Source organism: Drosophila guanche, unplaced genomic scaffold (genome assembly GCF_900245975.1).
Source record: "Drosophila guanche unplaced genomic scaffold, DGUA_6, whole genome shotgun sequence".
NCBI classification, from domain to species: Eukaryota; Metazoa; Arthropoda; class Insecta; order Diptera; family Drosophilidae; genus Drosophila; species Drosophila guanche.
The window spans coordinates 15089559-15114337 of NW_022995743.1; the positions used below are offsets into that span (position 1 = coordinate 15089559).

General features: G+C 43.4%; 2 protein-coding genes across 2 annotated transcripts in view; one reads left to right on the forward strand and one right to left on the reverse strand.

Annotated features, from left to right (window-relative positions):
• The window catches only part of LOC117580295 (leucine-rich repeats and immunoglobulin-like domains protein 3), an 82491-nt gene extending 61549 nt beyond the window's left edge, over nucleotides 1–20942 (reverse strand). The window contains exon 1 of the mRNA XM_034266779.1: nucleotides 20262–20942. The gene's annotated coding sequence lies outside the window, so the exon portion shown is untranslated. The remainder of the gene's footprint in view (nucleotides 1–20261) is intronic.
• On the forward strand, nucleotides 8951–10130 carry LOC117580314 (serine/threonine-protein phosphatase alpha-3 isoform). The gene has a single exon (XM_034266813.1). It carries the CDS (start codon nucleotides 9026–9028, stop codon nucleotides 10094–10096), a length of 1071 nt encoding a protein of 356 aa, XP_034122704.1. The 5' UTR covers nucleotides 8951–9025; the 3' UTR covers nucleotides 10097–10130.
• Nucleotides 20943–24779: the final 3837 nt, after the last annotated feature.

Consider the following 24779-nt stretch of genomic DNA (forward strand, 5'->3'; position numbering starts at 1 on the left):
CACATGCTCGTGTGACTGACAAAAATGCATTAAATTATCGCACCTCATTTCAATTAAAGTCAACATTTATAAATAACCTTAATTTGTAATATATTTTCCGGTCTTTTTTTCAGCAATGCGCAAATAACTCAACGAAAGAGAGCTGGAAGCCGAAATCCTCCCTCTTACTGCGGGAGTAGCTTCAAATAATGCTTCCAGGTGAGTGCACATTATTCATTACCAAACCCTGGGCACCCACACACGCCCTTTTGTACAGCCCCAGCGTCATCAGTCTAGGCGTGTTATTAACCATTACGTACAAACATATATGACTGGAATAGAATGAGGATAACCCCTAGACACTCCATCTCTCATGCCCTTTTTTAAGTATTATTAATTAACTTCCATGTCTGTTGTGTGCCGCAGGATACACACGTTTCGTTTATTTGTGGGGAAAGTACTCGCGCCTGTCTCCACATTTGACTTTCCCTCTTTGGGGCTTGTTGGTCTTTTGCTATAAGTAAATCTAATTTGAATTCATATTGTCTGCCTTAAGTCTGTTTGCTTTTCCGCTGGCATGTGGTGTATCTTTAAAGGTACCGCAGCTTTTAAAGGACATGATTCTAGGGGAGTATATAAACGGATCAGACACCACAAAATACTGCGAAAACCTCGAAAGAACTTGAATCAAATCTGATTCACTTTCAAGTTGTCTTTTCAGACACCTCAAGTGGCTAGTTCTGTCCTTTCCCTTGGTTACTCTCTGACACGCCCAACGGAAAAATATGACAGAAAACCGCCAGAAGGCAAAGACAATTTTGAACTTTCAAATGCGGTAAGGGGCAACAGAATCAGCGACAAAGTCGTGTCCAGAGTGGGATAAACCCCAAAGGCAAGGAAAATTAGAGAAAATCCTCAAGAAGGAAAGCCAAAGATTGCAAAGAAACGAAAAGAAGGAAAGAAAGGTTTGTCTCGGGGACAAGTTGCAGCCGGCAGAGAGCCAGAGCGCAATGTGACTGCGATTTACTGGTTCAATTAGCTCTCGGGGGGGAGTATGATGCTTGCTGCCCCATAGCCTCAGGGGCGGTGGATATACCGATTTTCAAAAGCGAATCGGGCACATAATTTGCTAAATTTATGCATGCAACCGAATGCCAACTGCAAATCTTTGGGGGCCCACATCGATTGCTGCCGCAGCAGCCATAATTTGGCTTTTTTATTGCACATCGGAGCTTCTCGCTCAACGCTCACCGAATGCTATCATAAATTACGATACCCAATGGTCACAATTAACTAACATTCTGTACATATCGATGGCACGATCGTCCGCATGCTGGTGTTGTGACAACTCCTAAGTGGATCGCCACAACATTGTGGTCTGTCAATTTATGGGAGCTCGTTTAAAGAGCCTGACCCCCAATACCATCATCATTAGCATTATCGTATCGGACTTGTGTTTTAGTCGCTAATTTATGCAACGAGCTTCCCAATCACTTGCTGACGCATTCATATATCCCTATAGAGATTGTCTGAGGGTCTAGGTAATGTCTTCATCATGTGGTATGAATATCAGAGGTGTTTTTGCTTTTGTGATGTGTAGAAGTCGAGTCAGAGTGACAAATATTTAGAGTAACTTCCAAGACTTATTCCAACCTGCTTCGATTTATAAATATGTTCCTTTTACACCTGAACATATCATTGAACCACAACATGATATGTTTATCATCTCTCCATTACGCTCAATTAGTTATGCAAACGATTGTCCAGTTCTGATGCTCTCATGATTTGTCACACGCAATAAATTATGCAATTTCGGATGCCAAAAAAGTGAAGATAAAGTCATTGCGTGCCATTGCTCAATCATCATCAACAGACAACAGCAGCAGCAAGCATCCAGAAGTAACTGAGAGATGCTGTGGTGGTTGAGTGGAGTAAAGCAGTCGATGAAGAGGGAAGATGATGATGGGAACTTTTATGCCCACTTTTGCATGGTAAATGCCCACTGACATGTACACGAATGTACACCGCTCATTTCTTTGTGTGTGTGTGGCTGTAAGTCTTGCCTTATAAATAAGTAAATACTTTAGTTTGTGCACAAAAGTTGACTTTTTATGTTGATTATAATGCTGATGAACCTGAAATTATCACATGTTGTTTGATGGACTGCAAACACGCACAATGCTTGCCTTTCTCTCTCTCTCTCTCTATACATATGTATATTTTATGTATATATTTATATAGTTCATTTCAAGTCAAGTGCGTGGAGTCTCTGTCTGTCTGTCTGTCTGTCTGTCTGTCTCCTCTCTGTTGAGTTGATAATCTCCCTGACACTTTGATGAAATGCTCTCTCCTACTCACTCGCTCTCTCTCTCTCTCTTTTATGTCTTGGGTCCGCTCTTTATTTATGCTGGCATTGATAAATCGTCACAAGTGACAAACAACAAAAGTACTGCCCTTTTGCCCTCCACCTAGTACGTCTCCACCCGCTAGATGTCGCCACAGTTCGGTGTGCCGTTTGTTATCAATGGTGTAGGCTGTTTTGCCTCTTGTTGTTGTTGTTGTTACTTTGCTGTTCGTGCCACTTGCTCTACATACTCGGACATTGATTAATTTCGTAGTTAATTTGACAGCATTAATCAGTATTAACTTAAATGAACATCAACACGTCTCGTCCCCTTGCTTGGAAACTGATGCTGTCTCTTGTCCCCACCGAGTTTGACTTTCTTTACTGTTTTTTCTTGGTTTCTTTTGTATTAATTACATTTTACTCATTGCCTGAGATCAGGTTCTTTTTTGAGGGATTATTGAAGCATGTAAGACTCAATTAATTGCTGGGATTTGTGCAGATAATCAAGTAATTAGCTGGAAGCTGTGACCAGGTCGAAAGTGGATGAAGAATGAGAGCAAAGTTGCAGTAATTTCTTGAGGATTTGAGTGGATTACCGAGAAACTAACTTCAACTTGATACCCAGCTACTATAAAGTGTTTTTCTTTCCTAAATTTGACTTCTAGCTCGCTATAAGAGGGCGTCAACTCACTTTCTCTATGCCATCAAAGGGTGCAAAGTGCCAGCGTAACAGAAAAACTTGACAACCCTACGATATCAAGGGTTGCTCCATATCCACTGTTTGCATGAGGTGTGTGGGTGTGGGCGGGGGGTATGTGTCTGTGCGTGATTCTTTGACGGTGCAGAAAATGTTTGCCAAATGCAGAGTAGTAGGCAAAGGCGAACGGTTAATGCTCGTTTATGGGCCAAACAGAGCAAACATTGGCAAGGCAGGTGCGTCGGCAGAGTTGTGAACTTCCCCCTCGGTGCTCTCTCGCATCCTTCGCCCCCGCACCTGACGCGCCATCGGCTTGCACTTGGGCGTGAATAATAGTCCTACAAGCGGTCCCATGCTGCAAATGCGGCGAACTAATGCAACGCGGCGAATTCAAGTGGCGAGGCTGTACATAACGGTAAACATGCTAAGCGCTTTTTGTGCCAGCCTTTCAACAAAAATAATGGAGGGAAGGAAGGAAGGAAGGAAGGATGGCGGTGGGCTACCTTCCTCAGGGCAACAAAGTCAGAAGGTAAAACTGTTTGCGCAAACACCAAAAAAGGAAGGAAAAGACTGAGAGAGAAAAGCGAAAAGAAAGCATGAGATGTGGATGGCAAGGATAAAAATGCAAACACTTGAAGTGTAGTCCCCGCTTTGGGACTATCCTCTAACCCATTCTCTTGCCGCTGCTCTCTCAACGCTCTCTCCTGCCTATGTCGCTATTTGCCCAATTGACGGCTACTTGACATTTGGTGCTGCTCTGCAGTGACGCCCACCACCCCCTCCCACTCGCCGTTGTCCTGAGCTTTTGTTTTGCTCTCGTTGCCTGCTGTTTGCACAGTCCGCAAAAGAGAGCAGAAAGTGTGGGACAAGCGGACGCAGCCAAATGGAGTAGTGTAAACACTGGCCTGACTCCTGCCTCCTGCCAGTCTGGGGGCCTGTGAAAATATTATTTTAGCGTGTGAAAAGTGTAAAGTGCTATAATGTCTAAAAAATAAGTACGAGGTTTGCCACCCATTCATGCACGCCAGAGTGTTGAGATGACTTCCAAAGCGCCACCCACTACCCCACTGGGGAACACGTCTCGGGTTTCCTTCGACTTGAGAGCATGGCTGGCTCTCCAAATGTTATTCCCCATTTTGTTTGATTTAAGCTGATCAAGTGTTGCACTTGCTTTTATGGCTAACATTTCTGCCTCCTCTCCTCTCCTCTCTTCCCCCTGTGTTTCTATTGTTTGCACTTTGGTTGTGTTAAGTGCAGGCGGCAGCTCCAAGGGAGAGTTTGATGGGTTCAACCACGGAAATAAAAGGAAAGGAACTTTGGAGAAGCTCAGGAAATATTTTGTAAGTAAAGAAATGAAAGAATAATGTTTTCTTTGCCAGACTTTCGAGAGGTCAGTGTAGTATGGATGGAATGATGCAATTTCCCGCACAGGAATGAACTACATTAATGATTATGCATGAAATCATGAAACCTTCTACCCTTTTTCATTTCAGCATTCAACAGATGTACATTTTTACTTCCTCATTCATTACGAAAAATCATAATTTGGAGTTGGCTACTCCCATAGCCTACTCCAAAGTCTACTTTGTCACTTGCCCCGACTGCATGCATCGTGTGAACTTTTTTAGTAGCCAGTGTGTGGATTTTACGATCAATTTCCGCTGTGGAACAAGCCTATAAAATAGAGTTTCCCCCTACACCAGGCCGCCAAACAACAGAAGAAATGGGAGACTCGTGTAGGCAGCCACTAAATATGGAACATTAAAAACCATAAATATTAAAACATTAAAAATATCCATAAAAAGAAGACAAGAAAAAACTCGAGGGACAACAGCCACCAGAAAAGGCATTGGAAAATGCAGTTGTGAGGGGAAATGAATTTCACAGGCAATGGCCCAACCAGCTGGAAATCAATGAAAAGGCAATACGGATAAATCTAAACAATAGAAATGAACGAAGTCAAATACGAAGAAAAGCCCACCCATCGTCAGAGTGGGTGGGGGCAGGCTCGGGGAGCGGTACCACACACACACACACACACAATTAGTCAGAAGAGAGTGATGGAGTTGGAGTTGTAGTTTGGGGCATGGGCAGAGGTGTCTCGGGAGTGGTGGGGCTGGGGCTAGGAGTAAAATCAATTTCCAATGCCTTATCGGAAAATGCATTTCCATTTACAAGAAGTTTTTCACTCTCTGCTCTCTGTCTGCGGCGGCAGTGTATTAAAATCAATGAATAAATAAACAAAAGAAAATCACAGCCCAAAATTCCAACTCCCCACTTTCTCTCTCTCTCTCTCTCTCTGTCTGTCTGTGTCTCGCTTTTTGACAGCGCCGGTGGCTTTAGTTTCTGAGGCGAGATCCCCCTATCTGGGGCTGATTTATATTTATTTTGGTATCAGGGGTACCGCTCCTCATTGTGTGAACGGCGACAGCTATAAAAGCTTTGGCGGCACTCGTCTGCACCGGCCCGTACATCTGTCCGCCCAGCGCAGTGGATGCTGTTTTTTTTTCTCTGGTTTTCTCACTGATCTACATATGCTCGGGTGTGGGTCTCAATATGCAAATGTTTTGGAGAGGATTTATCCTTCCACCTTCCAGACCATACCTTTGATCATCTTTCACTGTCTGACAATTTGAAACCGTTTTCCTCGTGATCCATTGATCAGCTTTTACCATTATCCAGCTACGCTTCCATCTCTCCGCATCTATCCTACACCCCCTTAAAAACATTCATAACCACAGCCTGCAACTATTTCATTGCTTAATTAGCAAACAGTTTTGGGGTCGCTTGCCATAAATGAGCACAATTGAAAATGTCAACAGTTGTCCCTCTCGGTTTACGCATAATTACAACTCCAACAAAAACATCAACCAAAGTCGTCTATCCGGGGGTTATCTAAATGGGTGTTTCCCTCCAATATGTGGGCTCTATAGTATACATATGTATGTATGTATATTCTCCCCCATTTCGATGTCATGTTCGTTTGTCACTTCACTTCATAAATGTGTTAATTAGTCAGAGCCCAGAGCCCAGAGCCCGCAAAAATTGCATCCATCTATTCCATGGCAAATGTCAAAAATCGAAATGACTAAATATGAAATGAAAACCTCCATCCATCCGTATTCCATGTTAATTATGTTTTTCGATTGCATACAGATGTTTCTAATGTTTTCTGTCGATTGTTATCGCATGGCTGTTGTGTAGGGGGAATCAAATTGCCGGGGGAAATTCTATATTTATGTCCAGATTTCGCGTGTCAATAAATGTTTAATTGATTTCCAGTTTGACAGCTGATATTTGGTCAAAGACTCTTTGATTGATGGTATGTTATGTTGGCCAAAGGGTAACTTGTATTCGTTTGGATTATGGAGCCAGGAAGAATAAACAACAATTAAAATATCAAGAAAAAGAGGCTTAGGGGAGAAGAATTTTTTTTAATGAATATTTCTATTGTACTCACACTCAGAAATTAAAGGAATATTGTGCGGGGATGCTCACCTGTAAAGAGAAATGGAAGATTATGGTTTAGATTATTTTAAGCACTAAGAACATGGATGAATACTACATTCCTAAGACCGCTGGCATTTGCCCAACGCGTAGCCCCATACCAAATTTTATAAAGTTCAAAAAGCCAAACAAAAAAAATAATTAATAACCACAGCTAAAAGGCAAAAAGTCAGCACATGCCACGCCCACTTAAATGGAAACAATTGTGGAACTATAATCATACATAAGCGCTGCCACACCCCCCAATGAAGCACACACTTGCTCTGCCCCCTCACACCTCCCCCTTGAAGGACGTCAATCTCTGCCCGAATGAGAGAGAGCACTTGTCATTGAAAACATTTGTAAAACTTCCCATGGGACGACCACGAAGAACATGGAAAAGAAGGGAGCGAAAATAGCCAAATATGACATTGGGTGGGAGAGAGTTAGTGCATGAAGGAGCGGAGCGATGGTCAGCATCAGCAGTGGGGGGCATCCCTCATTCATACTCTCTCACTCATTCGCATACAAAAACAAATAAAAACCCATTAAGCAAAAACCAACAACAGCAAAACCACGCCACGGGTGGGGTGAATATGATAGACCGAAGTGGAGAGAGAAGAGAATGCAAGAAAGTAGCGGCAAGCAATTAACAACTACAACGACAAACAAAACAAGTGAGAGGGAGATAGAGATCGAGTATGCTTAGGCTACTGCTGAGCCGATGTGTGCGGGCAGCAACAACAGCCACAGCCACAACATGAAAGATAAGAGCGAGCAGCCAGACACACAACCAAAGAGAGAAAGAGGGAGACCAGCGCGCAAGCAAAGAAGAGTGACAGCGGGTATAGGGCAGCGCACTGATCGTGCGGGGGGGTATGGAGTGAGAAAGTGCATTAGATAAGCAAAACTCAGCTGGAAACCGATCCGAGCAGAGTAAATATATGTAGAGTTGAGGAATCCCATCTGTGTTTGCTCTCCTTCTCTCTCCTAAAAACAGAAGCAGTAGCAGCTCAGCTATAAATAGCCATCCCTTCCCCCACCACAGCCCCACAGTTCACTCTGTCCAAAGCAGAGTGCAGTTAATATTTCGTGTGAAATATTTGCTTACTTGCACACACTCACACAAACACACGAGAAGTAGAAGAACGAAGATAGAGAAATACAACGAAAGTTGCGGGCGTCGGCTGTTGTGGAGAGAGAAGTGCATTTTAAAGAAGAAAACAAAAGTCTGTTGCGGATCTCTGTTGGTTGGTGGGGTGGGTTGGGGTGGGGGAACATGTTTCCTGTCAACTTGTTGGATTCAGGGTTGGAGTTTAACGGGGTTTAGTTTAGCATTGCAAGGGGAGTGAGTTGCGCCTCTGGGGGTCATATGTACGTTACTAATCACACGCCTCGCAGTTGTCGCCCGGATCTGCATGGCCATTCTCGCTCCCACAACGCCTAGCAGGGCATCGCTCTCTCCCTTGCTCATTACCATACCCATTCTTATGGGTCTCGTCTGTCGGTTCCCCAGGGTTTGCTCGGCTGCATTCGCAGAATCTCAGTCCGTCACATGCTCGCTCGTAAAATCAACAAAATGCAGGGTGACTGTTGTGACACTTGGCTATGACAACAACAACAGCAACAACAACAGCAATTGCAACAACGCCAACGACAACTGGGATCCAAATAACAGCAACAACAACACTCGTGCTTGCATTTAGCAAAATGTTTAATGAGTGACAGAGCGACAGAATGACTGACTGACAGCCAAAGCGGTGCAGAATGAGAGTGACAGAGAACGTGAGAGAAAGAGAGAAATTTGCATCTGCGGTAGGTTTTGGGGCTAAAGAACCATCCCGGCTGACTGCATTTTTGAGAGGGTGCGGGTGCGGGCCACCCACACTTCAACTTTCTCCCCCTCTGCTGTCAAAACCAAAAACTGAAGTTGGCTTTGTATTTTTACGTGATGCACAGACATGGCCATGGCCAGAGGGAGTAAGCTTAGAAAGATTTAGAGGGTAGTCTTTAGAAAGGGTGGCGCTTGAAAGGGGTTTTGCGGCGTGAAGAAGCTTTAGGCAGAAACATGGCTTACGGGGGAGTTGGAGGGGGTTTCAGAGCAAAAGGGAAGTTGTTGCTGTGCTGATGATGATGATGACTATGCCGTGGGGCAAAGTGTCCATTATGTTGATTTGAAAAATAAAAGCAACGGATGTGATGGCTTCCCCCACAAAGGTGCAGGGACGTGATGACAGGGGGTTTGGGGGTTCAGGGATGGGTTCTGACTAAAATTTAGTTGATTGAAAGACAGTTAGGTACTCGGTGACACTTCTTGTTATTGTTCGTTAGAAGAGATTTCAACAAAATGTCAAAGGAACTTCTAAGAGATTAATGGAGTGGGTAAGGGAAAGATTTTTTATTCAACAATTCCTCATTGACTGTTACGTCAGAAAAGTTGATAACACTTTAAAGACGAATCTACAAACAAAACACAGACAGACGGACGTAAAAGGCGAAGGTACCCAACGCTTCCAATGTTCGAAAACTTCAACCACAACGCCCTGCCAGGGTCCCCACCGGTGAGGACGAGGCGACAGTCTGTCCAGAGCAGTCCATCGGGCCATTTAACAGTGGGTGCCACGACTAACAACCCGTTGATCGGGCCCAGGCGTTTCTCCCATCCACGCAACGGCACGGAGTATCTGGACCATCTCATAGCGAAGCTCACGCAGATGGGCGATGGTGCGGGCGGTGTCCAGCTGTCGGCCATGGATCTGGAGACACTGTGTCTTAGGGCTCGCGGAGTGCTGCTGCAAGAGCCGGCGTTGCTGGAGATTGAGGCGCCCGTGAATGTACTGGGCGATATCCACGGACAGTATGGGAATCTGCTGAAGTACTTGGCGGCGGGTGGATATCCACCAGAGGGACGGTACCTGCTACTGGGCGACTACGTGGATCGCGGCAAGAACTCCATTGAGACGCTCACTCTGCTGTTGGCACTGAAAGTGCGCTACCCAAATCATTTCTTTCTGCTGCGAGGCAATCACGAGTCCTCCAACCTGAACCGCGTCTACGGCTTCTTCGATGAGTGCAAGCGGCGCTTCACGGTCAAGATGTGGCGCACCTTCGTCGACTGCTACAACTGTCTGCCCATCGCTGCGGTGATTGGGAGCGCCATCTTTTGCTGCCACGGCGGCCTCAGTCCCGACCTCTTCAGCCTCGATCAGATCCGAAACATTGCGCGCCCCTGCGACATACCCGAGTCCGGGATGCTGTGCGATCTGCTCTGGTCCGATCCGGACTTTGTCAACTACGGTTGGCGGCCGAACGATCGCGGTGTAAGCCACACCTTTGGCGCAGATGTGGTCACCGCGTTCATGCTCCGCTTCCACTTCACCCTCATGTGCCGCGGCCACCAGGTCGTCGAGGATGGCTACGAGTTCTTTGCCAAGCGGCAGCTCATCACCATCTTCTCGGCGCCCAACTATTGCGGGCAGTTTGACAATGCGGGGGCCATGATGTCAATCGATCAGGATCTGTTATGCACTTTTCGCATCCAGCGGCCGATATCCCTGCGACGATTGACTTATCCCATGCACAAATGAAGCTCTTCATTTGGATATTTGTGTGGAATTATCGATTATCAGGGAATGTCAATAAAATGCTATAATTGGACCGCAATCGCAATTATATCATTGAGTTTTACAATGCAAATTACAGCTCAAATAAATGCATAAGTGCAAATATAATATGTGCATTTTAATTTGATAAATTACAATCGTTAATTTCAATCTAGGAAAGCCATAAAGGCAATTTAATTACGGCCAAGTTGGCAAAGAAATTTTACCCCAGAATCGCATTCTCCTCACACCAATTGCCAATGACAGGGACGGGGACGGGGAAAACTCTTTTACAAAAGTGAAAAAAAATACCACCAGCTAAAATAATTACTAAAATGCATTATAGCACTCACACAAGGGCACGCAAATAAAAAGAGAGTGAAAGAGATGGTATTGGGGGGTAAGAGATAGAACGAGAGGGCTGAGAGAGCCATGCAAATTGGTTAGCACAGAAAAAGTATAAATTAAATGACACTGCAATTTGCAGAGGGAATAAATTAATGGCAATCCATTTCGGTAAATTGGAATGATGCAAAATGGCCATTAATGCTAATTTATGGGGCAAGTAGTGTGGGGCCAACTGATGATGTTAGCCCCCCCCCCCCCACGCCATAGATAAAGTCAAGGACCTTGAACTATAAAATAGTAGAAGAAGTGGCAAACCCACGGAGGGACTTGGGGATTCAAATCCCATCTCATCAAAGTGGCCATTTTTACTGATGACACTTTGGAGCTTTTCCTACATTTATTTTTTCGAAAAGTGACTTTAAAAACATCCAATTTAATAATCCATGCAAAGTGCATGCAAAAGTTTCGCCATAAAGTTGCCCAAACTTTGAACGCTGTCACAGGCGGAGAGTTTTCCAGGCCTTCAGGAGTGTTGACTAATGGAAACACACAACACACAACACACAACACACACCCCTTATGTATATCTAAGTCATATCACTGTCCTGGACAGTATTCCAGGATAACAGTAAAGAAAAAAACCAGAATAAACACATGTGTGGCCGAAAGGGTACGGAGAAAAGCATTAACCCCACAATGGGAGCATACAGACAGAGGCATAGAGATAGATAGAGAAGCGAAGCGACGACAGGGACAAGCATAAGCTGAAATATCCACAAAACTAATCGGAAGTCAGACAGAGGCACAGAGAGGGCGAGCGGGAGAGGTAGATGGGCGACTGTGTGAGGAAGAGAGACAAGGATTTACATATTAAGCCATTTTTAATTTACGACTTGCCAAAAAGCTCAAAGTCGAAGACTTTCCCTTTCCCCCTACACCAACACCCACAGCCAACACCCCCCCTGCTGCCCTGCAGCCTGACTAAACAGTAGATAAGAAAACTTAAGGGAGAGAGTGAGAGTAGCGAAGACAGAGACGAACATAGATGGATGATAAAGGAGCCACACAGTCACTGGCAAAAGGGATAACGCCATGTCCTGGATATGTATCCTTACGTTAAAGCCACATAACGGCAACCCACTTTCACCCCCCCCCCCCCCCCCCCCCCCCCTCACACACACACACAGCAAAAGAGATTCCCCTCGTTATGGACAAAGGGGAGGTAGAGCAGCACAATGACGGTAATAAAATAAAAGTAAATCCATGCTTTGGTTTTTTCCTCTCCACTCCTTTTCGCTGCTCTGATCCGTTCTTGCTGCCCTCCTTCATTCCTTTCCCCTCCACTCTTCTCTGTGTGGCACTGGCATCTGTCAAACTTTGACATTGACGTGCTCTGTGACGCAACTTGTTTAGGGGTTTAGAGATGTTTTCCATGTCGGGAGTTCTCAATGTTCCTTCGGTACTGTTTCAAGCAGCGAGTGAAGGCTGCCGGAAAGTGAAAGTAGAACGAACAAATGTAGAAATGTACAAAACGGTAGAGGTAAAACCAATGCATTCTTTAGGAATTGCTGCACTTGCTATACAACTGACATTCGATATGACATTTGAGTTTCTTTCTACACAAAAAAGTATCTAAAATTTCAATGAGAATCTGTGATTGAAGTCCAAAGAAAGTTGCTGCTTCACGGTTCTGATGGAACAATAAGTTTTAAGCTTAGAAAATTGTCAAGCATAAGTGGGAAACTTGCTGAGAAACGTAACTCAAAGTTATAGCTTTCATTCAACGCTCAGATACAAGACGCATACAAGTCTAACTTCATATTCCGATATCTTTTTGCCATATATAATCCCAACAGGAAAAGGAAATAACAATCCCCCATGAAGCATATTTCCCTTAGGGCTATTCTACTTTTATAGAGCTCTCTCCCCCATCGCATGGGCAGACTTTTCAACAACTTTTTCAGCTTACTGGTGCGACAACAGGTGCAAAGGGGAAGGTATATTTGGGAGCTTGAAACGGACCTTAGCAGAGCCATCCATCCATCAATCATGGGGGCTTCAAAAGCCAAATAAGCAACCCAACCATATGCTTGAGTAAGTTACAGTGTTTCAGCAAGACCCACCCTTTGCTCAAAACGGGAAAGAAAGCCCATCCTTGCCACCCCATCCCCAAAAAAAAAACATCTTCTAACAAGCGGAAGGAAATGTCGGGATGCCAGATGCCTGATGATGACTACGATGATGATGATGATGACAATGTTCTTGGTTTTTCGGTTCTTTAAAGTTTTTTCCATGGCGGATTGGCGTTCAATGTGGATGGGTGTGGGTGTGAGTCAATTTCTCTTGCGGTTTTGTCACTCAAATACACAAAAACCGCTTTGTTTGGCCCGAAGCGAAGTGAAAAAAAAAGGAAATCCCTCCCTGTCCGGGTGCCACTTCTATTGTATCTCTGGGTGTGAAAAGATTTTCAGTTGATTTGACTCGATAAATGTATCTTCTCCTCGATTCTCATCGTTGATTATAAAGCTTTCTCACTCGATTCCCCTTGTCATGTGGCGGGATAACAAGGTATCCCTCCGCAAAGTTTACTCACCTGCAAGAAGATGCCTAAACGGAGCCCTAAACAGGGTTGGCCGAAAGAGTTATGTTTGCTAATTAAAAGATTACAAGAGAGTAAACATTTCGGGCAAAACCCTTTTCAAAATTGCCAACTAGCTCTGACATCTAATTAAGCGAAAAACCAGCCACAAAAAAATCAACCACAATCGACCCCTAAATAAGAGCTTGATATAAAACACAGGGCCACATCTCTATTAAGAATGTGGCCCAAGCGAATGATTTATAACATTCTTTTTCGAGTCAGTGAGAGGGCAGAAATTATAATGGTGGGATGGCGCAGGACATTAGCCCGGTCACCTTTTCGTTTGTTACTTTACAAAAATACATTTTTTTTGACAGAATAAGCGGGCGCCTTTGGCGTGTTGTGAAAAATGATGAGTAGGCAATTGGTTAGGTGGATGGCAGTCGTATTTATACAGGATACGGCTGCCAGCTGATGATGAGTCGTCTGTATTATGCTGCAGAAGAGTTGGGGAGCAGATGGGTCGGAGATATCTAAAACAAGAGGTAGTACTTGGAAATGGGAATGTGGAAGAGTTTTGAGGGATATGTGACGCCGGAAAAACCAACTTGGAGGATGGAACAGTTGTGTTATGGTTGTGGGAAATGCTAAAACAGGTTGTCCAATGCAGTTCAGCTAGGAAAAGTGATGCCTTCTTGCTTTCCCTCATGTGTCCTAAGTTGGGAGTTCCCTTCCAGCTATTTTACTTGAATGCATGCATAATTTCTGATCAACGAAACTCAAAAAAAAAAAAAGAAAACCCGAAGCCTAATTCAGTTATCAAAATATTAACCACAAAAAATAGATGAGAACGCAAGTAACTTTCATACGAACAGCTGCCTGGCAACGCACAGAATATCATGATTAATCAGCAACAAAAACAAAATGATATGTGGAAAATGGGGAAAACCTAAAGCAGCAAAAGCGAAAGAAAGAACAAACAATGTTGCAGTTATTATGGCTCAATAAGCCAACAAAAGGCGAGCCGCCGAACCTCTTTTGAGCCTCGACTTCGACCTCATGCCTCGAGCCGATGATAAAGCATTTTTCAGCTTCCTTCTATATTGTTTCGAACGAAAAGCCGCAAAACAACAACAAGCATGAACTTGCACGATAAAGAGCAAAAAAAAGAAGACAACTTAATGCTAACCACAATGAAAATTGAAAAACATTTACTAGAGGATGGTCACAGGAAGGGGTGTGGAGGGAACTGCAATGCAAACGAGAACTGAATGTTGCCAAAAACTGTATAATTTTTAAAGAAAATAAATTGTGTATTTCATTGATTTGTTGTTGATCCATTTAAGTTAGTTGTTCAGCAATAAAAAGGATCTACATATGTAGATATTAATCAGTAAAATACTCTTCCCAAACCACCCATGATACCCTTTTGCTAGAGTATAACGTGGAGAAGCCCAGGCCGCTGCCTCGATTACACAAGTCTGTGGGTTAAGCCAGTGGCAGGGGGCAGAGGTAGAGACGGTGTTGAGGGGGAACTATTTATGAGGGTTAATAATCGAATCGAACGATTGTTCAGACATGATAAAGTCCACGGGACTCATAGTCGTCCATCTCTTGCTCGCCCGCTCCACCCGCTCATTCGCTGCCGTTGTGTGCGTTATCTTGACTCAGCAGAAATCATTTTTCTTCTCGCTCTACGCACTCTATGCCCCGCTCCGCTCTTACGCTGTCTTTTTATGCAAGCGAATGCGGGTGCAGCTCTCGTTCTCTCTTTCACTCTACGAGTACTTGCGTGTCCCTCATTTCCCATTCTCGTCATTTGGCAGCTATTTCTCTCACTCTCTGCCTATCTTTTCATAATAATTTTCTTATAATTTATTGATTTTGTCAAATATTCACAAATTTCATCTGTTATGGGATGGGGATTCTTCTCCATTTTATATTTGTTGGCCTGCGTGGGTGCCAAATGAATAAATTATGAAAATATAATCAATCATGGAATGCGCTTTTGTGTGTGGATGGATGAGGAGCTTGTGGGGAATCCATAGATCACCCGCGTTGACGGAAGATTTATGCACGGGCCAAAAATATTTGGGACAAAAACGTCGAAATTAATGACAGACTTTGCCAAGGGAGTGGGAACGGGAATTGATCATCAATCGATATCTGATCATTTGAATTAATTTTGTACGCCATGAAATCATGGCAATTGGGCTGGAATTGGATCTCCTTTTAGACGCCACCGAACCCATTTGAAATCCTTCTTTACTTGAAATAATTTGTGACAGCCAGTTTATGGCAAAAGGCCTTAAAAAATAACAGCAAAGAAAGACAGAGCGATATACAAGCAAAACGGCAGCTGGTCAATTACAAAAGAATTACTCGCTGCCGCCAGAGTTTCTTTTTTGATTTCTTTTTTGCATTGGCATTTTCTCGGAGTTTTGTCAATTGCAATAAAAATAATCAACATGCATCGCCGGGTCTGTGGTCTCTCTGCACGGGTGACTGTTTGCCTCCAGTCAGAGGTAAATTCGAAGTCAGCGATGGAGTTGGAGTTGGGGATTTACGACCCGCATGGGCAACACGTTCAGCGCTGAATAAACTGCAAAATGCAACTGCATTTCGTTGCCATTAACATAATAATGCTGCTGCGGCTGTCTCGCTGGGTTAGCCTCCTGTGTCCCTTCTCCTTCTCGTTGTCCATTCCCATTCCCATTCCCATCTCCATCTCTCTCCGTTTATTTGCATTGCACAACTTGAAGCCAAAGTAAATAATCAACTCGCACTAATCTCAAGCCAAACTGCATTTAGCAAAATGTTTTTTCTCCGTCTGCGTCTCCGTCTCCGTCTCCGTTTGAGCCATTTGGTCAGTCTCAGTCCATTTTGTGGTTACAACCAAAAGAAATGAGGCACAAATGGAAACCGAAGATACATATACTCTGGCAGCCACTTCTAATTATATCTAATTTCAATGAATGCTGGAAAATAATGTTCAGTTTGATTATGAACTTATGAAAAATTGAATAACTTCGTATATATCCTTGCAGCAGCTTAAATCTATCCCACATTAATACAAGACTTCCCAGTACCCAGTGCTGTAAGAGTGTAGTAGAGGACTTTGTGGACTTTGCTTTATCACCTTGAACGCACTTTGGACTCCAGTTTCGCATTTGGTTTCGGTTTGGGTTTCGGTTAGTTTGGTTTAACTTCTCTCTCCACTGTCTGCCCAGTAGCGCCGCACTCTGAATAGATGCCGACACTCTTGGACGTCTGCTGGGACGTGAGCTGTATGCAAATTGCATAATCATCGCTTGATGGTTGGCTGCAGTAGAGGATGAATGCCTGATTACTGAGTAGAGGCTCTCTGTGTACCATAAAAATGCAGTTAACTTTGATGGAAGGTTCTCAGTTTCTTTGAATCTGTAGAAGGCAGCACACTGACGTGTCTGTCTGTCAGAGCATTGTCTGGGCTTTGCATGTATCCTTTTGATGGTTAAAGGAAATAATAGATTGTTTATGCAGAAAATAATCATTTTGGAATATTTATTTCATTTTCCATGTGAAAACCAAATGGAATAAACACACAAAATACACTCTCGAGAGTCTAACATTTCCTCGATTTAATCACTTTCTTTATGAGCCAAAAATGCTGTTTTTAATGCCCAAAAACCGTACAAATCTCTGGCCATAAATCAATCAGATTAATTCAGATCTGTACATTTTCCAGGGAAAACTTCACTTTACTTCAACAACCTCGTCGCGGCATCATCAGCTTATTATTTATCTCTTGTTTGGGATCTGTAACCCAAGAGCCAAAACTCCAACTCAATTATGCAAATTACAGAAACTCCAAACAAATTTGTTCGCCTGTCGTCATCTGTGGTGCGGAGTGTCTGTCTGTTGTTTAATGATTTCATATTGGTCGCTGCGGCCCATAGCTTTGGGTGTATAAAATATCTGAGGAGATACAGATGGACCACATGTCATGCAATGCCATGCTTTGGGCTGCGATGCTTTATCTACAAGAAATAAATTAGTCAGGGCGACAGGTGTAGGCATCTGTTGGACTTGTTGGGCAACAACAGAAAACTTGATAGTTTTTCCCACACTCCCAGTGTGTGTGCGGAGTGGGGAGAACAAATTTGTTTGGTTTTTAATGCACACTGACAGCCAAAAGCAGATGGACAGACACACGTCCATCCAAAAAGCTGATGATGAGCATGATGATAGTCCTCCTGCCATTTCGTTGTGCTTTTCGTTGATAAGTCACGTCTCTCATGTCGTTGCATATTTGTCACAGACTTTAACCTAGTTGGAGTGGGCGTAGCTACGCCCCAGACAGCAACACCAGACACAGATACAGATAAATATATATTCATACGTTCGGGCATTAGTTTGGCCAATTAAATTCGACTTGAACTTATTTAAAACTATTATCCGAGCACCAAGCTCAAAGCGAAACCGCAGCGCAACGAACGAACATGCCCATAATCAGTTCAAACAAATCAACTTTCCCAAACGGACCAAACGAAACCGCCGAAACCGCCGAAACCGCCGAAACCACCGCCGCCGTTCCGTGCAAACCACCAAAATGCTGCAACCACTTGGCCAGGGACCACTGCTAAATATCCACCGCAAATGCATGAAAGCTCTTACACAGGGGGGCGACTGGGGACTGACTGCAGATGCAGGTGTGTGTAATGTGGTGGAATTATTCACATTAGAAACCGACTGCTGGACTGGACCTGGACCTCTCCCATTCGAATGGATCGCAAGGGGCTTGGCTGTTGCCTGAGTCTAAGCGCAGATGTTTTCGGTTCTACAAAGCCAAATAGATGTTTATGGGGGGGGGGTCATAGACGAATGCAACTGGCTAATATTTAACAGGATACTTTGAACAGAAGAGACGGGAGACTAGAGTTACACCATGGAACTAATAGGAAAATTGCTGACGAAACTAATATTCAATTACTTCAAACACTTCGACTGGTGTTTAGGCAAAGCAAATTACATTTCAAATCTAGCTGTAATCTTTGGATTATAGTTCCTGTCTCCACACGAGCACGTCGTTCAAGTCGTTTCGGTAAAACTCTCTCAAAAGACAGCTGTTGTGCCCATAGTGCCCGGAAAGTACACCTTTGACACTTTTCTTTAGCGCCCATCCCAAAACGGAAGTGCTTTGGGGCAAACACTACTTAACTCAACCTTACTTAACTCCATTTACTAATGCAGTTCACATCTCATTCACACTACGCGGGCACTCCCCGCACTCCCCAAAAGAGAGTTGTGTCAGCTGTGCGCGATCCCAGCACTTGGACAAACATTGCAACACAGGCACCTAAATATAAAAGACAAAAGGCGATGCAGAGTAGGAGCGGAGGCTCGGAGATCGCTCGGATGAGTGTGTCTAATGCGCAACGTGTGACAGTCGCCTGTCATCCAGGGGTGTTTCCCTCTCTCACAGTCTCTCTCTCTTTCTAGCCTACACTCTCACTTGACATGTTTAGTCGCCTGACGCTTGTGTTCGTTGCTGTACACTTCCTAACCCCTGGCTGTCATGGAAATGCGTAGGTGGAAATGTGAGCTAATCTCTGAGTGGAAATCTTTTTCTTCCCCCACCTGTTTTGTGTTGAAAATATTAAAAAGCAATTTCAATTCCTTTGGCATTGTTTGGGTTTTTTAATTAACCTCACATTTTTTTTCCCCTCCATCTCTTACATTGCTCCGCTCTGGACCCGCCTCCTCCACTCGAGTGTCCACTTGAGGTAAACTCTTGCTCAGCGAGAGAGCAGCAGGAGCAGCACCTTCCCATCTGCTTTCGCTTTAATTGTAAATATTTGCTGTAGTTTTCCCTCTGTACAACTTGACACACGTACAGTCACGCCCCAGTCGCTAATTACTCTACACTTGAACTAGATTCGTGCTCCTGGCGCCTCCTTTGTTGCTGGAGCTTGGCAGATGGATGACAGCTTTGCGTTGAGAGCAGGACCTTGCCTTAGTTTTCAATTGGAATGCAAAGAACGAGTTAATTAGAGAGTGAATAAAACTGCAAACACCAAGGAAAATCAGCAGAAAGAAAGTCCCCTACTTCCCCAACGTAATAATGGAATGTTCAATAATTGTGCTCCACTTTATAAGTAGTATTGTTAATATTTCCAGGGTGTGTTCACAAAGTGTTCCATATCTTAATTATCTACAACATTATTAACCAAGAATCCACCATATTCGATGAATGCATTTTGCTTACTCGATTATCATCTTGTCATGCCCCTTCCATGCGGGCCCCTACTTCGTTTGATTGTTTAAACAATTGTCGTGGGGGATCCACTTCAAACTGTTTCAATAGTGTATGTTTCGATTTGGGTTCCACTTTAAATAGACACACGTACATGGAAGAAACAAACAACAGAACCAACAGCAAAACATCGAGAATTACTGTTAACAAACGGCCACAACAACCAACAACAATAACAACGATAGACGAAAGACGAAGGACTGTGTCGCGTCAATATTTGTACATGCATTGCATTTTCACGCCGCATAATTAGACAACGAAATAACACCAGCCAGCAACAATCAACAATCAGGCCTAAAACGCCGCCGCCGCCAACTTCAATTAAAATTCAATGCACACAGACGACCACAACAAAAAACCATCAAATGCATCAAGCAACAACAGTTCAAACATTTCAATGGAAACTACAACGAAAAAGGCCATAATTAGATGCCAAAATACCTTTATGGTAAATTTATGCTAATTGCGTTTCGAGGGTGGAGCTTGCGTGTCACAGAACGTTACCCAAATATAAAAAAAAAGCGATTGAACTTTGGAGACCCACCCGCCTGGCATTATCAAAATGCATCGCTGACCCATTTGAAATTGACCATAAAGGTGAGGAAGTGCCAGGGGGGAGCTAAAGGAAAAGGCTGTCAAATAGTTTGACACTTTCAATGGTTCCACAGAACTTAACTTTAATTATAATTAATAGCTTAGAGACATGATAAATTGGAAGATAAGGTAGTAACGAAAAGGGAACTCAAAGAAAATCTTCTGTTTTGAATACCTAAAATTGCATTTTCAATAAAACTTCCAATGCAATCCAAGAATACTCCTTTTCAACTCCCACTTTTGCATGCAAATTCTTAACGTTACAAAGGAACCAATGGAATTACAACCCCTTTAAACAAATTCTGATTTCTCTAGAACCCAAGCTCACTCACCTTTTTCCAGGACAAATAATTGCAATAAATATGAGTGTATCGTGCTGCGTCGTCGAAGTAGCTCCCGCTGAATAAATTCTCAAGAGTTTCAATTAATCCTGTATTATGATTTTATTTGAATTCAGTTGATTGGACTTTTGTGTGTGCGTGTGATTGATCAACATTAATTGCAAATTCCTCGAATTTTCACGCTGACACACGCACAGTAATATTGCGAGAAGGGTGGGCCGATGCCCCACTACGGCCTTCACTTATTGAATTCCTCAGCACGTTGGTCACACTTTTTGCACTGCTTTTCCCCCTTGAGATTTTAATGGAAATAAAAAACGAAGAATTCCTCTGGCCATAAATAGCAAGGCGACAGTCGTAACGGGTGTCAATCAATGCAATTATAGAGCCCGTAACGGATTCACGCGCACACGCGTACACAGCATATGTTAATGGGATTATTTCGTGGTCCTGGCCTGGCAATGCTTCTCGTTTATGGTTTCCTCTGACAATGCTTTTCCGTTATATTATGTATTATCTTTGGGTTTCTTAGCACTTTTTAATTACGTTTTATTCGTTAAATTTGACTCCTATTAAAGGCCTCTACCATGGGAACTTTTACGTAAATTCTCTTCCACAAATGCAGCGGAAAAACGCGAGCTTTGCGAGAACCGCACGCTACGAGAGTATCTTTGAAACTGTCGGATGCGGACTCCGCTGAACGATCCAATGCCCCATGCCCCATGGTAGCATGCTTATAGGTAGTTATTGCTGTATGAAAACACCCTGCGATATACCCGATGCCACATGCGAGTGGGCTCGGTTCTCGCTTCGGCTTGCCTTCGGTTTATAGCGATGCCTGGGCACGCTCTCGTGCGAGTTTGTACGAAAATCGCATGCGAGAAACGCCATGGTGTTTTATGGGAGAGAGACTTGCACGAGAGAGTTCTCTTGGGAGAAGGGAGCGAATAAAAGCCGGTTCCTGGTGTGTGGGAATTTTCATATAACCATAGGAATTTTCTATGTTTTTTGTACATATTAATTCCAATTTATTAATATTTAAAAATAAGTCGAAATTCAAGCATTACCATGCGATTTTTCTTATCATTTTACCATATTTTTTGTTGTGCCAAATACAATTTAAATATTATTTATTTAGGCTTTATTTATTTCCTTAAGGTTTGCCATACATTTCCCACCATTTATAGCAACTCTCTCTCGCCCTCTCTGCGTATGTAGAGCTCTCTCTCTTGCTTTGACGCTCTCTTCAACAGCTGTTTTTTGTTTATTTCAAATAAATTCTCTGACGCTGTTGTCTGCATTGTGTACGTTTCTGTGTGTGTGTGTGTGTGTGTGTGATAAGCACGTGTATTTTTTTCCCACACCCAAGAGAATTGTATGCGGCCACAGGTAGCGGTAATGTTAATGCAAAACTGAACGTTAACAGAACTGTTAGATGGCGCAGAGGAGCACTCTACAGGAGATTCCCCACCGCATGTCGCGTTGACATATTTAAAGTTTTCCGTTTCATTTATGTTTCCACCTGAGATATGATTTTCTCAACCAACCAACTAATTGGCAGAGCATCCAATTAGCTCAACAAGAGTCGCTGCTTAACTCTAGTACCCTATTTAATTAGGGTATATCTTTCAATAAGACCATCTGTGAATCTAAGCTAAAGCACTGAGAAAATGTATAATTTGTGTATGTTTTTTGTACCTGTATCAAGGGTATATTTTATTTTATTATCACATAATTATTTTCCATTTTCTGATTAGTGGTGCTGTCACGACTCGTTGACCAAATCAAATGGCACACAGCATTGCTGAAATCTGCCGCGCAATCAATTAAAAATGTTTCAAAATGCATACAAAATATCCTCGTCATAGAAGGCGCCACTGGGTAAATATTAGATGCTTTCTGGAGGGTACGCACCGTATTGTGGTAGCGGATAAATCAGCAAATGTGTCGCCGAAAGAACGAGCAAAAAAAAAAAAACGGCACGGGAATTCTGCTTGATGTAGAAAGAAACGCATTAATTTGGCTCGTTATGATTATTGCGCCACGCCATGCCACGCCTCCTTGCCGCAGACCCAGGCCCCATGTTTGCCCATTCCAGTCACTCCGCGATCTGCTGACTGGAGGAGCACCAGTGGAAGCCATGGGTCCAAGTCCAAGTGGAGCATATGGAAATGCCTTGAGTAATATGTCTGGAGTGTGGTGCACCAACCAAACTCTGACCCCGCCATCGTCTGTCGTACCCTGTTAGTACTCGAATTTTCCCCCAAGCTCTGCAGACCCCTGCAGCCCCCTTGCCACTGAATGGAGGGGCCACCGCCAAAGGCGCACGTTAAGCGAATCGTGCACACGCCCCATGACGATGATTAATTACCTTTTTGGATGCCTTCTGCCTTCTGCCTTCAGTCTTGTTGTTTTTGTTGTTCTTGCTGTTGTATTCGGATGTATCTTTGTATCTGGTGTCTTGTGCACATTTCACTTATGCACGCCTCACGCTTTGCTGGATCACTGTTGAGCCGCAGAGAGCGGTGGCAGAGGCAACTGGGGAACCCGCTCTCGGGGCTTCGTTTCTCGCTGATGAAGTTGTATTACTTATCGTAAAATGATTTCTGTTTTCGCACTTTTTGCGTGTCTTTTGCTTGTCGCTGTTTAGAGAGAGAATTTTCCATCTTATCCCAACTTTTGTTAGTTTTACGAACCATATCGTACCCATAAATTGCATGGGGACTAGCCCAAACCATAACTCTCTCCTTCATTATCGGCCCTACAATCTATAACTATTGGCAGTTTAATTTAGGACACACATACCATGTACACATGTTCCTCTAAAAATGCCCTACTGCTTCAAAGCCTCACTGAAAGACACATATCAAGTGTCCTAATCGAGGACTACTCGAGCACATCGATAGAGAAGCAGTGAAAACCCCCTCGCATACCCAGAAATGGTTCGCAACGGAGTAAAAAGTGGAATGGGGAGACGTCTGACTACATGCATTTCACAGAAATTTGAAACCGCGCAAACAGTCAACGAACCAAAACAGAAAGAAAACAGAAAGGGGGCCACCACAGCGATAGAACGGAGCGAAGAAACAAAACAAAAGCAAAGAGTGAAACAAAAGTAGATCGAGGCGAAGGGGAAAGAAAAATATAAAATGTACAACAATTTGACATCTGTTTCAACAAAATTCGTGGCTGTGGCCCAAGGAAGAAGTTCTGCTGCCCCATCCCACCATGCAATCCATTTCGTGGCACCGAAAGGAGTCGGCAGTCGAAAGGATGTCACGTAGATTGACTTGTCCAACAAAGCGGCCAAAAGGAACTCTAAACTTCTAAGGCAAAGGGGAAAGAACTCCTTTAGAAAGTTACGCTAAAACTCGACTGACAAATGCCAAGGGTTAATGATTTTTTTGTAGCTTTGTTCGGTTCGATGCTATTGGAAATGGAGTTGGTGTTGTGTTAATTATCTTCTCCCTCTCTCCCACGGAAGAACGTGGAGTTTTAACGCTTCATTAGAGAGAAAAAACAAAGAACAGAAAGAGGCGACACGCTCTCAGAGCTGATTGAAGAACAGCCGCAGACCGAGGGGTGAAAGCGATACACAGCGGCAGTGGAGTGAGGTGAGTCTTAAACACATTTAGTGAACAATTTTTAGAATAAGAAAATATCAAATTACCAGAAACGGGAGTTGCTGCCTGCCAGTCTTGGCATCTAAATGGGATCGAAAGGGAACAAGAATTAGGCATTCAATTAGTCAAAACTTTATCATGAAGAGTCTTTAAAGCCAAGTCTTATATTTTAAAGAATTTCCCAGAAATCCTTTCATTAATTAAGTGTATTGTGTAAGCTCTCCAGAAGAGCTCAAACGGACAGATCATTAATACATATTTTATGCATGCAACAAAGTTTGAGTGATGATTTTTCAACATGCCCCAGCAGTCGAATGTTTAGTCGCATGATACATGTGAATATTCCTCACTAATTGTCAGAGCACTGCTCTGGAGGCTGCCCTTAATATGCACTTACAAAATTATGTGAAATTGATCATTTATATTAATTTACTCGGAGAACTGGGCAAAGATAACGCACAGGCAGCAGCAGCCCCAAGGCTCGGTTTGGCATGTGTGCAATGATTGATGGATGGATGGGATCTCAACTCTTCTGAGCTCTGAGCATTGTCTGCCCATGAGTCATGCGCGTAAGAGAAGCTTACGTGTGTACATGCGAGAAAGTGACTCATAAAAATCAATCGAAAATGGTATTGAAATCCGGCATCGAAATCAGAATTAGAGTCGTAAAAATTACAATTGACAGCAAGAGAAGCCAGAGACAGACAGACAGACAGACAGACAGCTGTTCATGTTTTGCTTCCTTTTATTTTTATTGCTTTGAAAACAATATCCGTACTGTCTCAAAGGGAGTAAAGCGCTAGGGTAGCGCCACATAAACCATAAAAATGCATAATCTACGACCACTTGACACGCATTAAACCGAAACAACAACCACAAAAAGTGC

Bases quoted from the DNA above. Each gene is read 5' to 3' on its own strand.
- LOC117580314 (XM_034266813.1), top strand. From the start codon at position 9,026: ATGTTCGAAAACTTCAACCACAACGCCCTGCCAGGGTCCCCACCGGTG.